This window comes from Nannobrachium achirus (assembly GCF_963921795.1).
Source record: "Nannobrachium achirus genome assembly, chromosome: 18".
Classification (NCBI taxonomy): Eukaryota; Metazoa; Chordata; class Actinopteri; order Myctophiformes; family Myctophidae; genus Nannobrachium; species Nannobrachium achirus.
This window is the reverse complement of record NC_137825.1, coordinates 8,511,268-8,525,321: the sequence shown is the minus strand read 5'-3', so window position 1 is coordinate 8,525,321 and position 14,054 is coordinate 8,511,268. Positions and strand designations below refer to the sequence as shown.

The window sequence follows — 14,054 nt, the reverse complement described above, 5'->3', positions numbered from 1 at the left end:
TCATATAATTGGTCCTCAATAATGTTCATGATAAAATAGCACAATTCTTTCCTACTCAGTCAGTGTCTCATAGGAGAGCTGTGGCCAGTTCAGTGACCCACCCACCAGTGACATCATCGATGGGGAATCCAAGCTAATAGAAACTGCAGGTTTTTTATTCCTGAAAAGTTACTATGCTATAATGTAAGCCATCATTCTCGCAATAACAATCTTAAAAAATCACACCCAATGTGAAGTGAGCGGTGGTCGTGCTTGCATAACATCTTCAGACTAGGATTTAAGTCAAGGATGTACAGGCTATGCTACACACACACATTTTGCTATGGCAAAACACTGAGGAAAAAGGCTACAGACATATGACATATGACATCACTAGACAAACATGATGCTACGCACACACATTTTACTATGGCAAAACGCAGAGGAAAAAGGCTACGGACACACGCACAGCCACTTATAGGAGCGGTTTGCACCGCTCACAAAAAAACATCTGCCTAACGATGACGTCACTGGCAGACGGGTTTCTGAACTGCCCACAGCTCTCCTCTGAGACACAGACCGAGTAGACAAAAATGTGCTATTTTATCATGAACATTAATGAGGACCAATTATATGAAGATAGGTTGAAAAGTGGTGAAGTCCTCCTTTAACCTGTCTGGTGCCAACCCAGAGTTTCCCGAGTTTGGGCCGGTTTTTCAAAGTTTTTCTTTTTTTCAAAAATGTTTTTTGGGCGTCAAAAAATGTATTAGGCATGAACGCGATCGTTTAACCCCCATTCCAACCCCATCTTTCAAACATGGCAGCCATGTTTGTTTACATCTGAAGAAAACATAATGGCTGCTAGCTCATGAATGCCTGAACGGATTTCCAAGCGGATTTTTTTGTTTGTTTGAAAGCTGTGAACAGCGTGCACACACGTATGATGAGGCATGGGCGTGCACGATCCGTGCACTATGAATTACATGGAAGTCTATGGAAACCATGGCAACTTGGACCTTCAAAGAGGTTTAATTGATAGCAACATAAGTGTTAAGCAAACATAGTTAGTATGAAGCATGGTATGAACCATCGTCCTTGATAAGAGGGGGTCATGCGGTCTGTACTGGTCTGTCACACTGCTAGACCCATGCAGGGACACCAAAAAATCCACTTTAATTTTATTCAAGAGCAGCCTACTGTAGATTGCATTATAATTCCATCTCCATAATTATCTGTCCGTCTTGTCAATCAGTACTTGGTAAAAATAGAAGCTCCAGTCACCTCCTCTCCGGAGGGCCCCGAACCCCAGCCTGTCAGCACGGCCAGGGTGACAGCCAGCCTGCCTTTATCCTATCTGGACCGGGAACGCACTTTAACCATTATTTTATGTTTTAGCTATTGAAAAATAGCAGATATACAAGCTCACAGCGCGGCACCGAGTGCCGCGCTGCGAGCTTGTAGATCTGCTATTTTTGAAAAAAAATATTGAATGTATATATTTCTGAAGCAAACATTTGTATCCCAAATCTTTCTTTCTCTTGGTCCGTGCAACAAAATATTTTTGAGATTGGGGGGGTCCGTGGCCAAATACATATAATTCTAGGGGGTCCTTGACATGAAAAGGTTGAGCATCACCGATATAGAAACATTTGTAGGTATGTTTCAAGTCTTAATGGGTTATGAGTGACGTTATCACCTGTCAGGGAGTTCACTAGGGTAACGCAACAACTTCCTTTGTCACTTATTGGGCAGCCATTAAAAACCTCTCCTAACAAGTACATGTACAGTAAAACACCTCCATGAACTGTGTGATGATGAGAACGATGCAAACCAGGAACGGTGCAAAATACCACCATTTAATTATAAACGGACGCCGGCCTACGCGACGATGATGCAAGAGGAAACGATGCAAGTTTAACTTGTCCAGAGACGATGGTTACCAGGTAACATGTGCCGTGGTAGCGGGCTGGTGAGCAAAAGCACATGAAGCAACTCAGCCGCCAGCATCATGGAGTGTCTATTCTCCAAAGGCTCCTATTCTTTGCTGAAACCAAGAAATGGCTTCTTCTCGGAATCTACTCCCAAAACGCCAAGAAGGCCGAGACCCTATCAATCAAGCCAACGGGTCGGGCGTTAGCCAATCACACACACACACACACACACACACACACACACACACAAAACACCAATTTGGAGCATCCTCTGCAGACAATCGTAAACAGATACAGGTGATTATTCTGTTCAGAGGTAAACCCTTGTTCCGGACAAATGAACACTTGGAACAGCAGAGTAGGCCCGAGTAATCTGGGGCGCACACGCGTGTGGGGTGATGTGTTCAGGTGTGTCATTGTGTGTTAACTGTGTGTTAATTGTGTGTGTTGGTGGACACTCACAGCTGGCACTGGTCTCCTTTGATGCCCTTGGTGGTGCAGAAACACTTGCCCGTCAACACCTGGCACACGTTGGCATGGCCGTTACACTTACAGGCTGGAGGAGGGGAGAGAGAGAATTATGTTACACAGCCATTATAGCGGTTAAGTGGTGTGGTGCATTAAAACATTTACACAGATTCTGGCATACAAAATTGCTGCTTTGGCAATACTTCAAACTTAATTTCAACAGATGGCAATGAAGTGATATTTTCAATTAGTAATGCACACAGATGAATAGCGTGCGTGCGTGCGTGCGTGTATCTATAGTTCATATGTACACTAATTTGCTGTGTTTTCCATTAGCCAGTTCCCTGTTCTTTTTTTGTTGATTTTCTTGTGTTGTTTTTTTTAACCTCATTCTTCATATTTCTCCCGCTCTGCGGACTCATACTTGACGTCAAACAAGCGTATTGATCAATAAATAATAATACAAGTAATACACACAGCTCATAAAAGCCCAGAGTGTCTCATTCCCCACCCATCTTCAGCTTTTCAGAAACAGCGCAGCTGCTAATGGCATCTGTGTTAATTAGAGCCATAACCATACATGGGTTTGACCGATATATCGGCCATCGTTTGAGCGTTTTAACGGCAACTGGGCGGCGTGTCCCCATGTTTCATGGCGTTCAAACTGGCATTTTGGGATAATGTCATTACACGTGGCATTTTCTACAGAACTCTACAATAGTGGTTCCCAAACTCTTCAGGTCGAGACTCCAAATAAAAAGCAAGATTAGATGTTTGCCCGGTTTCCAAAGTAGTGAAAATAGCAGATCTACAAGAGCACAACACGTTGCAAGCTTGTAGGCTATCTTTATTTCATGGAAGTTGGAGTTGTTTGTTTTAAAATATAAACTTGGAAAAAAAAAAAAAACATTGTCTGAAATGTACACTTTTTTTCTATTTTTAACGCAGGAAAAGAAAATGGAATTTTTACTCAAGTCGTGACCCATAAAAATTGGTGTGACTCACTGTTTGAAAACAGATTGAGAAACACTGCTCTAGAGCCCCTTTTCCACTGACATGGCCAAACACCACACCACTCCACACCACCCACTTGTGCCAGGTTTTTCACAACAAGGACCTGGGTAGAGTGGTGTGAAAGCGGTACTAAACGTGGTTCTAAAAAGTATCCAATCGAGTAGGTCTGAGCTAGGCCAAACAGGGCCAAACACTTCATAATGACTGACCACTCACTGACTTTTCATTTAGACCACCAGATATAGTTCTAATACATGATAATAGATTCTATTGTGTTATAACCACTATAATAATCTATAGTGTATTATACTTATCATAGTAATACATTAATACTATCATAATAATAATCATAGTAATATCATAGTAATACATTAATACTTTATAGTGTAATATAATCACAGTTATAGTTATTATAATAATAATTGAGTGTATACTTTGGGTAGTTGCAATACAAATTTATATTGTACTATAATCACAGTTAAAAGGGTAAATGTGTTTCTTACCGATAGGGGTACTTTTCTGTAATGGAAACTGTAGATATGTTTAGGTGGCGCGGTGTAGTGTTGTGTAATGTGGTGCTAAAGCTTCAGTCGAAAGGGGGCTAAACCAGTCATTGTGGAAAAAGATTAGAACTTTCCATGAATTCCTCCTGGTAAAACAGGGTGGTTTTAGTAATGAATGAGACTGCCTCACTTAAAGGATTCCTGTAAATCCCAGGCTGCTTTTACACGTCACGCTCTCCCCCGAGACCTCTCTATAGGTTCACTTTACATGTAATGTATATTTATACACGTAATGTATAGACAGTCCTGTACATTACCCACTCCTATCACTAACCACAGGTAGGGGCGTGCACGTGTGTGTGTGTGTGTGTGTGTGTGTGTGTGTGTGTGTGTGCGTGTGCGTGTGCGCGTGTGTGTGTGTGTGTGTGTGTGTGTGTGTGTGCGTGTGCGTGTGTGTGTGTGTGTGTGTGTGTGTGTGTGCGTGCATATAATGCACATAGGAGAGAGGCGCTATATAACTGCACCATTTATAATAAAGCCAGGTATAGCCCTGAAAAGGGGCGTCTAGAATTACAGTCAAGTCTTGGTCCACACACGAGAGTAATGCCAGATTTATAGTTACCATAGTAGAGTGTCATGCACCAAAAATAAAGAAGCTGTGAGCTTGTAGCTCAGCTATTTTCCGTGGATGACATGACACCCGCACACAACAAAGTATAACTCAATTCAATTCAAAGGGCTTTAATTAATGGCATGAAGAGAAAACATATGTTTACATTGCCAAAGCTGAAGTGTACACAATGCAATACGATCAATCAATACAATGTAACCAAAATAAAAGATTTTAAGATGTTATATATGGAGGTTACTCAGTCCAGTGCAGGGACATACAATACACACAATGATTAGTAGTCTTTAAGGCAAGGGTCTTCAACAGGGGGTCCAGGACCCCTATGGGGTCCTCAGAGTTACTACAGGGGGTCCTCCAAATCTGTGCGTGATAGAAACCTTTTTCTCCTTTTTTTATATTAACCTCTTGAACCCTTTTGTCCATATTCAGAGAACTGTAGCCAAAAATAGCTGATCTACAAGCTCACAATGCCTCACGCTGCAAGGTGTTGTGAGCTTGTAGATCAGCTATTTTCGGCTGATCTGAGGTTTGGTGTTGAGGGGAAAAAGAGCATACTAAGTACAGAGTCTACAGACTAAGTATTGATGGTTCAAGTGGTTAAATATCTGAAAACTCAAATTGACAGGAATCCAAAATACACTGATGATTGTGCTGTCAAACGATGAAACAATATGGAATCTATGGTGTGGGGGGGGGGGGGGTCCCGGCCTGCTTCATCTCTCTCTCAACTAAGGGGCCCTTGGCCTGAACACGTTGAAGACCCCTGCTTTAAGGTGGTTGTGTTCCATTTGATAGCCTTCTTAGTTTAGCTATAACTCAGGCTAACTACGGTCAAGGCTACTTATAACATTTTCGTTCTAACATAATATTGACGTCCTCACAACAACAGTGATACCAACAATGTTGTGTCCATATGCGCGGGCCTGTGTGTGTGCGTATGTATGCGCGTGCTTGCGTCCATTCAGTGGATGGCAGACAAAAGCTGCTCATTTCTCAGGAATGCTATTGATGTCATGATGGAACCTCATGGGAGGGTCCCGAGGTACAGTGAGCTAAACCCCCTCCCCTCCCCCCGAGAGACACTGAATGGATAACACAACAGCTAGCGCTACCATTTCCTAATTCCCTGTCAGCCTGTCCCACTCCCCCCTCTGGGGTGTGTGTGTGTACGTGGGGGGGAGATGGGGGGAGATGGGGGTCCCTCAGGGGGTTGCTTGGGGGTGGGGGAGGTTCTTCTATGTGTCTGTCTGGCGGGGGGTTTGGGGGAGGGGTCAGGGTCGCAGCGTGTGAATAAGGTTAAAGCAAAGTCATGTGGAGAGTTCAAGAACGCTACCCGATACAACGGAGGTGGGCTGACCCCTGGTGGTGGTGTTTGGTACTACCGGCTCCTACACAGTTGAGAAGCTGCAATAAGTGTTACACAATGGATTTGGTTCCATTTTGTTACACTCTCAGAGTTATAGACCAATAAAGGTCTATTTTGTTCTATGTGTACACTCTCAGAGTTACAAATATATAATTTGTGGGTATCTGTACAAACCTATAGGGTTGTATGAAGTGGTAATGTCTAAGACTAGTGTCTTTCTCATCTCAAAACTACATTGCATTGGGTAGAAAACAGCTGTAATCAACAGCTATTTTGAATGTGATTACAACCTTGTTATATTTTCACAATTAAAGTTTTAATTAATGGGCATGTGTAGGTTTTCAAATTGAGTATATTTAGTTTATTCATATGTTTAATCCCAGCTGCAGTCAGCTTTTGTGAACAAAACATGCCTGGGCTAATTTAGCTAGCAACAGTGTCTTCTTTTAAAAGCAAACTAAAAACCTACTCATTCCGACAAGCTTTCGGCTACGTTTGGAGTGTGTAATCTCTAAAACTGGACTTTCATTTTATTAATTCATGCTAATTCATGTTAATCATAATGCAACCGTGTTTATTGTGTCTCATTGCTGACCTCAACTTGAGTCTGTGCTTGTCGTATGAGACGTGCAACTGTACATCAATTAATGTGACTTGACTTGACACAATGTCACATCCTGAAAAGGTACAGAGATTACCTTTTTTCACAACACAACAACATAGACTCATTGGCTTTTAATTGACGCACAATGCTGCCCTCTGTTGGCTGTGGGGATACATTACTGCCTCAGGGTATCAAACATTTTCATTACTAATGTTTATTGGATATTGGATTTAGTAAGTGGTTCTTTAACTTTTGTTTAAATTTCAAGGACACCCTAGTTTGGTATGAATTATGCAAAAGACCCCTTTAACTCTGAGAGTGTGAACCAAATGGACCTCTAAGTGTCCATTTGGTTCCACTTGTACAATCTCAGTTTTACAGACCTGTAAGGTTAAATTTGGACCCAACTATCACTCATTTAGCTGGGAATAGGGCTGTCACGGTATGACATTTTATATGACGATTAATTGTCACTCAAATAATTGCGATTAACGATTTAATTGTGTTTTTGTCGTTGATAATTACATTTCTGTTTGGCTTTAGGCTTTGAAGTTGCACATGGTAGATATGACACATAACCTAAATATACAAAGAAATTACTGACATATTTGACAACTTTCTACTTAAAAAATAACATTGATAGTGGAAATAGCCGATCTACAAGCTCACAACGCGTCGCGATGCGACGCGTTGTGAGCTGCGATTAGACGATTATGTAATAATTGTGACAGCCCTAGCTGGGAAACCCCTGACTGAAAGCCACTTTGAGAACCAGCCATCATGTGGCTCAGGATAGTGGTGGATAGATAGATATAGTGGCTGCTTGGAAACCAGAAGGATGCCAGTTCCATCCCCGGCTCTGCCAGAAATTAGTGTCAAGGTGTCCTTGAGCAAGACACTGAACTCCTAGTTGTTCCCAATGAGCATATATATATATATATATATATATATATATATATATATATAGATATATTTGTTTCTCTCTTTTAATGCTCTATACCAGGGGTTCTCAACCTTTTTAGGCCATGACCCCCAAAATAAACATATTGAACTGGGGCCCCCACCCTGACAAGCACTTGGAATTGTAGGTCTTACATTTAATGTAGATCTGCTATTTTCACAATGTGCGCCTCTTGCTTACTTATTAATATTTGACAGTTCGGCCAGTCCTGTCGAATATTCGACTTTTTGAATACTTTGAGGTCGAATAATTCGAAAACTAAAAATCACTATTCGTGAATGTCCTAGTACAGGGGTCTTCAACGTTTTCGGGCCAAGGACCCCTTAGTTGAGAGAGAGAGATGAAGCGGGGACCAGGCCTCCACAACCATTTCATAGATTCCATATAGTTTCATTGTTTGATAGCACAATCATCAGTGTATTTTGGATTCATGTCAATTTGTTTGTTTTCGGATATTTAACCACTTGAACCGTCAATACTTAATAAACTTGACCTTTCACTCTGTACTTAGTCTGCTCTTTATGCCCTCTACACCAAAGCTCTTTGCCAAAAATACCCGATCTACAAGCTCACAACGCCTCACAGCGCGAGCCGTTGTGAGCTTGTAGATCGGCTATTTTTTTGCAAAAATGCCTCAGAATATTGACACTAGGGTTCAAGTGGAGAAAAAAAAAAAAACGTTATATCACTCAAAGTTTTGGAGGACCCCCTGTAGTAACTCTGAGGAACCCCTGGGGGTTCCGGACCCCCTGTTGAAGACCCCTTCCCTAGTATGAGTGTGTGTGTGAATGGGTGAACGTAATGCACAATCTACTGTATGTAATATAAAGTGCCCTGAGTAAAAGGCACTATACTGTATAAATGCACTTGTTTATGTAAATGCAGGTCTCACAGCCTTGCAGGTGTAGCACCTGCTGCTACCTCCGCATGTGTGCATGTGTCATTCCAATTATGACACACAGCAGAGCTAATAAACAACGCTGTGGCTGCACGGCCGTGCTTTTAACAGCAATTTCACAGCTGCAGAAAAGCGTGAGAGAATGTTGAAGGGGAAAGGATTGGTTGAATGGCAATTATATAAAAACATAGCACGGCCTGCTAGCTACGGCTGTCACCGACATGACATGTCACTGCCTGACATATTTCATGATTTTATACTTTCATTTTGTTTTATAGCCGATCTGTAGATCTGCTATTTCCACTATATTTGGAAAATGTTTCAAAATGTATGAACATTTTTCGATGAAATGATTACAACGATTACGTGAGTATCTCAAATAATAGCAATATAACTGTATAGTTGTGACAGCCCCTACACGTCGCTAAATTTACAATTTTTTGAACCATTTACAGTTTTCTTTTTCATGAATTAATGCCCTATTTCATACATAAAAGCAGCGGGGGAAAACTCATTGAGATGCAACTGAGTAAAACTACACACTACATTAATTATCATTTATGTGGTGGTTTTACTTGCAGAATATATTTGGTTGCTTGATTTAATAGCTTGCATGGTTAGTCTAGCTCTACATTATCACCTCTACCACACCTGTTTGGAGTGAGAGATGCTTTACTGAACCCCACACATTTATGAGCGTCTTTTACTAATTGGTGGCGTTTTATCTGTGGGTTAACGTTTATTATTCTCTTTTAAACATTAAGTACTGTCATATTTCACTTTCAGGAAGCGTCATGCCGACTGTGTGAAAATGTTGCAGGAGTGTGTGCGACTGTGTTTGTTTGTGTGTGTGTGTGTGTGTGTGTGTGTGTGTGTGCGTGCATGTGATCCATAGATATTGGGGGACCTTTTGGATTTGCCCTGTTCAGTTTCCTGCTGAAACCGCGGTCGAGGAAAGACCCAGGTTTCATGTCAAACGATTTAAGCATAAAACGGGGGAGCAGTGGCCGCCTGGGAAACTGAAGGTTCCTGGTTTGATCTCCAGCTCTCGCAGAGAGAGTGTCGAAGTGTCCTCGAGCAAGACACTGAAACCTCAAACTGTCCCCGACGAGCAGGTTGGTGCCTTGCATGGTTTCCTCTGCTATCGGTGTGTGAATGAGTGCGTGAATGTAATACACTTTGGATAAAGTAAATGCAACATGTATAATAGGGGTGGGCGATATGGAAAAATACAATATCACAATATTTTTCCAGGCTGTATCACGAATCTTCACGATACACAATCTTATCACGATTCTTTTTCATGTTGGTTTTATGGTTATTTTTCAAGTTACTTAACAGTAAAATCACTACAAGGTAACAAAAAGAAAAGAAAAAGGAGTAACAGACCATTTAGACCAGTGGTCCTCAAAGTGGGGTCCAGGGACTCTCTGGGTTCCTTTTGGGAGGTCTAAATTGACCCTTTCAAGTATGTAACTCTGACAGCATACAAATGAAACCAAATGGACCCTTACGGGTCCATTTGGTTTCATTTGTATACTGTCAGAGTTAAGTGGAGACCTTGACATTTTAAAGTTTGAGAACCTACGATTTTGACCAAAATGCAGGTTTAAATTGAATTCTGCAATGAATCTCTGTATTAACAATTCAACAGGATTTTTTACGAGGCTATCTCATTGTATCACGATACATACAATATGTCTGTAAAGGCATATCGTGGAGACATTGTATCGTCTCCACGATAATTATCACCATATCGCCCACCCCTAATGTATAATAAAGCTTGGTAATATGGATATGGCCAGGGGACATGTGGGATTCTCTGCTGAACTGGTTACTTCTGCAACGTGACTCTGGATGATGTGGATTGGGGAGGGAGAGAAGAGATGGATGTCGGAACCTTCCCACCCAGCCCCAACTGTCAAGAAAACGCTAGCAATCCCAACCAAGATCACCCGCTTCAAAGACAGTTTCTTCTCTACAGCCATACCAACTCTGAACTCCCTCACTCTCTCTTCCCCTCACCTTAACCCATTTAGTGCTCCAGACATGAAAGGGTTAAAAGTCCAAGCTGCCGGCCGCCGGCTCCGTCCGCGGCCTGTCTATTATTTTGAAGGCCGGAAGTAGATCGAGCTCACAATTCCAACTTGACGATCTTTACGATTCACCCGGAAGTAGTTCTGGTCCAGATGTAAACAGGAGTGGAAGATGGATCCCTTTATACTTTTGCTATTTTAGCGAGAATCCAATGCCATACTTGGCATCAAAAGTGTTTTTTGGAGAAAATGGACTATAAAGATGAGAAAGACCGTTGGCTTCCATGTTATGGGCACACTATTGTGTGCACGTGGATGCGCGATGATGATGAATCGGCGAGTCCACCCGTGCCAGCACTTTCCAACGGACGGTACGTAGCCCTTGCCAGCTTTACTGTATATACAGTAAATATCGCGCGTATACGCGGGATCGGCACTGTAGATACCTTTTAATATTTCGCGAGTATTCGCGGGATCGGCTACAAATGAGTTAACTTAATGGCTGCCGGTTTTGTATATTGTATTTATGTAAATGCCTCAATGCATTTATGTCCTGTTCCTTGTTGTCAGAGCTGTGACAATGTCTGTAATGAAACTAAATACCACCAACCTGGTTGTGTGGCAATACAAGTATCTTGTATGCATGGACGCTTATGGATGTGTGTACAGACATTGTCGTGTGTCTCACCTTGACATTTGCCTCCGTTGGTGGGGTCTCCATGGTAACCGGGCATGCAGGTCTGACAGTGGGGTCCGGTGGTCAAGTTCCTGCACTGCTCACACACACTGCCGTTCACACACGTACTGTGGCCGTTGCACTGGCACGCTGCGGACACACACACAGAGCACAGGTCAGAAACATCTCAACTCATCTAGTTAATGCTTTTATCTTCATCTAAAACTGTATGTCCAACCGGGAGCAAGACATCAATCTATTTGGGATGATGTTAAATCCATGTTTGGTTCGATATCTTATAAAACCAACAGAGACACTTAACCACTTTCACTCTCAAAAAGTTTCAGAAAAGAGGAAAACATTTTGAATATGTACAAGCTTCCCGATGCGAAGCATTATAGATGTTTTCGGTACTTGTGCCGCAACACTGAAGTACGACAAAGTAGCTAAGGCATTAACAGGGCTTTGGGCAGCACTTCGAGCTTGTAGATCTGCTACCTTTTGCCATTTTTGAGTAGTGCCAACCTCTCCCAAGTCTGGCTTTGTGTGTAGGAATGAGCACGGAATGAGCATGGAATGAGCACAGAACTCCATGTATGGAGATAACTAACATCACGGACAGAGATGACATTTGACAGGAATTCCCGTGGGTCCCGTGGGTCCCGTGGGTCCCGTGGGATTCCCGCAGGACAGGAGTCAAATTTGTATTAATGCCAGGATCGGGACGGGACAGGAATGAAAATCAACAGGAGTGGGCAGGAGCGGGAATCATCCCAGACCAGTTCATCAAATCGCAGAAATAAATTGCACAGGAAAGTGAGGTCTTTGAACTGCGAACATTATGAAAGTATACATTAAATAATAAACACAATATCAAATATAATATGGATCAAAATAGAAAAACAACTGCGCAATTTTAATTTTTGACCAGGAGTCATTGTACAGGAGTCGGACAGGACGGGATTTATTTTTTTACTCTGGCCCAGGATTGGGATGGGACAGGATTTTTTCTGCGGGAGTGGGACGGGACAGGAGTGAGAATCCACTCCTGTGTCATTCTCTAGGACATATACAAGCCCATACAAGGAGATTATGTATATGTGTCTTTTTTGATACCAAGCGAAGTGAGCACAGCTGCCGCGCTGCGAGCTTGTCGATCTGCCATTTTTGAAAAATAATTTGTGCAGTGTTTGAATTATTTTTTACCCGATTCCATAAATGTCTTTCCACGTCAAGGACCCCCAACATTACATGTAGTATGTTGTTCCAGGGACCACCCAGAAGCAAATATTTGTTCGCCACAATGTTCGCTTTTTAAAAAAAGATATATTCAAAGATTTGCCAAAAAGATTCATGATTTTTTTTTTTTAAATAGCAGATCTACAAGCTCGCAGCGCGGCACTCGGCGCGCTTGTATATCTGCTATTTTTCAATAGTTAAAGCGTTAAATAATTCTGGGCCCAAATGGGTTGGTTTGAATGCTGAAAAGTAACCGTTTTTGGACATACGAGCTTTCCAGCGGACATAGCGACGATCATGATAGGCAGAGGAGACGCAGTGTTGAGCGGATCAGGCTGAAAGCTGCTGGGCTTTCCGGAGGCGGTGCGACGGCGACATGCACAGATATCATCTTCCGCGCCGCGCGGCCGCATAGATCGGTGGCTTTGATAGCGTATTGTGTGACTTAATCGCATATCTACGCACACTGCACCCAGTCAACAGGGAGGGATCGGCTTTCACGAAGGGAGGATAAGGCAATGAGGCATCCATCCGTTCGATCTAAGAGCAGCTCTTTAAGTCACCACCGTCGGACAGAATCCTCGCATCTCCATGTTCTGGGGTTTTCTTTCTCGTAAATTATACCAGTAAGACTCCCTAATCGGGAGATAAGCGACCGTCAGGTCCCAGCGTGATTTTAGGAAAAAATGTGTAGGAGTAGTGTCCAAAAAATGTGTTTGAAAAAAATCGGCCTGATGGTGCCGCTATATGGGACAGATCCATGTTGATGACATGAGTGTAGACATACTGTGTAGCGATTTGCGTGATTTTAGGGCAAAATCTGTAGGAGTAGTGTCCAAAAATGTTTTTCAAAAATCGTCCTGACGGTGGCGCTATATGGGACAGATGCATGTTGATGACATGACTGTAGAGATACTGTGTACCGCTTTGCGTGATTTTAGGGCAAAATCTGTAGGAGCAGTGTCCAAAAATGTGTCTTGCAAGAATGAGCCTCATGGCGGCGCTAGAAGAGGAACATGTGAGAAATGAGGGGTGGAGGTTGTGGTTTGGCAGCCAGGGAGTGTGTGTGCAACGTTTGGCATGGATTGGGGCAACAGTGGCGGAGATATGAGTAGGGCAAAAGTGTGACAGACGGACGGACAGACAGACAGGCAGACAGATGGTGGAGGTTTTGATAGTAACTGCGACCCGACGGTCGCAACAATCAGGGTGGTGGCATTTATTCTCCATGCTGTCAAAATGTACACTGGACATACAAGATTTCCAACCGACAGCAATGAGATCTAAGATGTCAAAAGCCCTGTCTCCCCCTCTGTGCATGTCTGTCTGTTTATCAACCTAGGGACATGTTCATGCATGCACTAAGCATGTGTACATGCAGGCTGCATCATTGATACACTGTGTAACTGTAACACTGATACACTTTCACTGACGACCACTTCCTCTACCGCTATTCCCAATGGACCTTCTTTTTACCAACAATCAAACGAAACCTGATATCACACTCGTAAACAGACAATAGTTCATCAGACTAATTGATTTAATAAAAAAAAATGTATATGTTAATCTAAAATTATATATTTACGGTGTACATTTTTTCAAATGTACTAAAAATAGCAGATCTGCAAGATTCCACTCTATTTGGGGGGAACATGTAAATACTAGATTTATTAGATTAGTAAAATTTCCCCAAAAAATAGAAATTCTGATAGATCGGCTATTTTCAGTACTATGGTGTATAAGATGGG

At 42.4% G+C, this 14,054-nt stretch overlaps 1 protein-coding gene across 1 annotated transcript in view; it reads right to left on the bottom strand.

The window, feature by feature from the left end:
- Positions 1 to 14,054, bottom strand: part of LOC308303581 (attractin-like protein 1) — a 179,494-nt gene that overhangs the window by 106,079 nt on the left and 59,361 nt on the right. Inside the window, exons 20-21 of the mRNA XM_080747989.1 lie at positions 11,080 to 11,217; positions 2,373 to 2,466 (exon numbers count right to left, since the gene is read on the bottom strand). Coding sequence (XP_080604115.1) covers positions 2,373 to 2,466; positions 11,080 to 11,217 — 232 coding nt within the window. The remainder of the gene's footprint in view (positions 1 to 2,372; positions 2,467 to 11,079; positions 11,218 to 14,054) is intronic.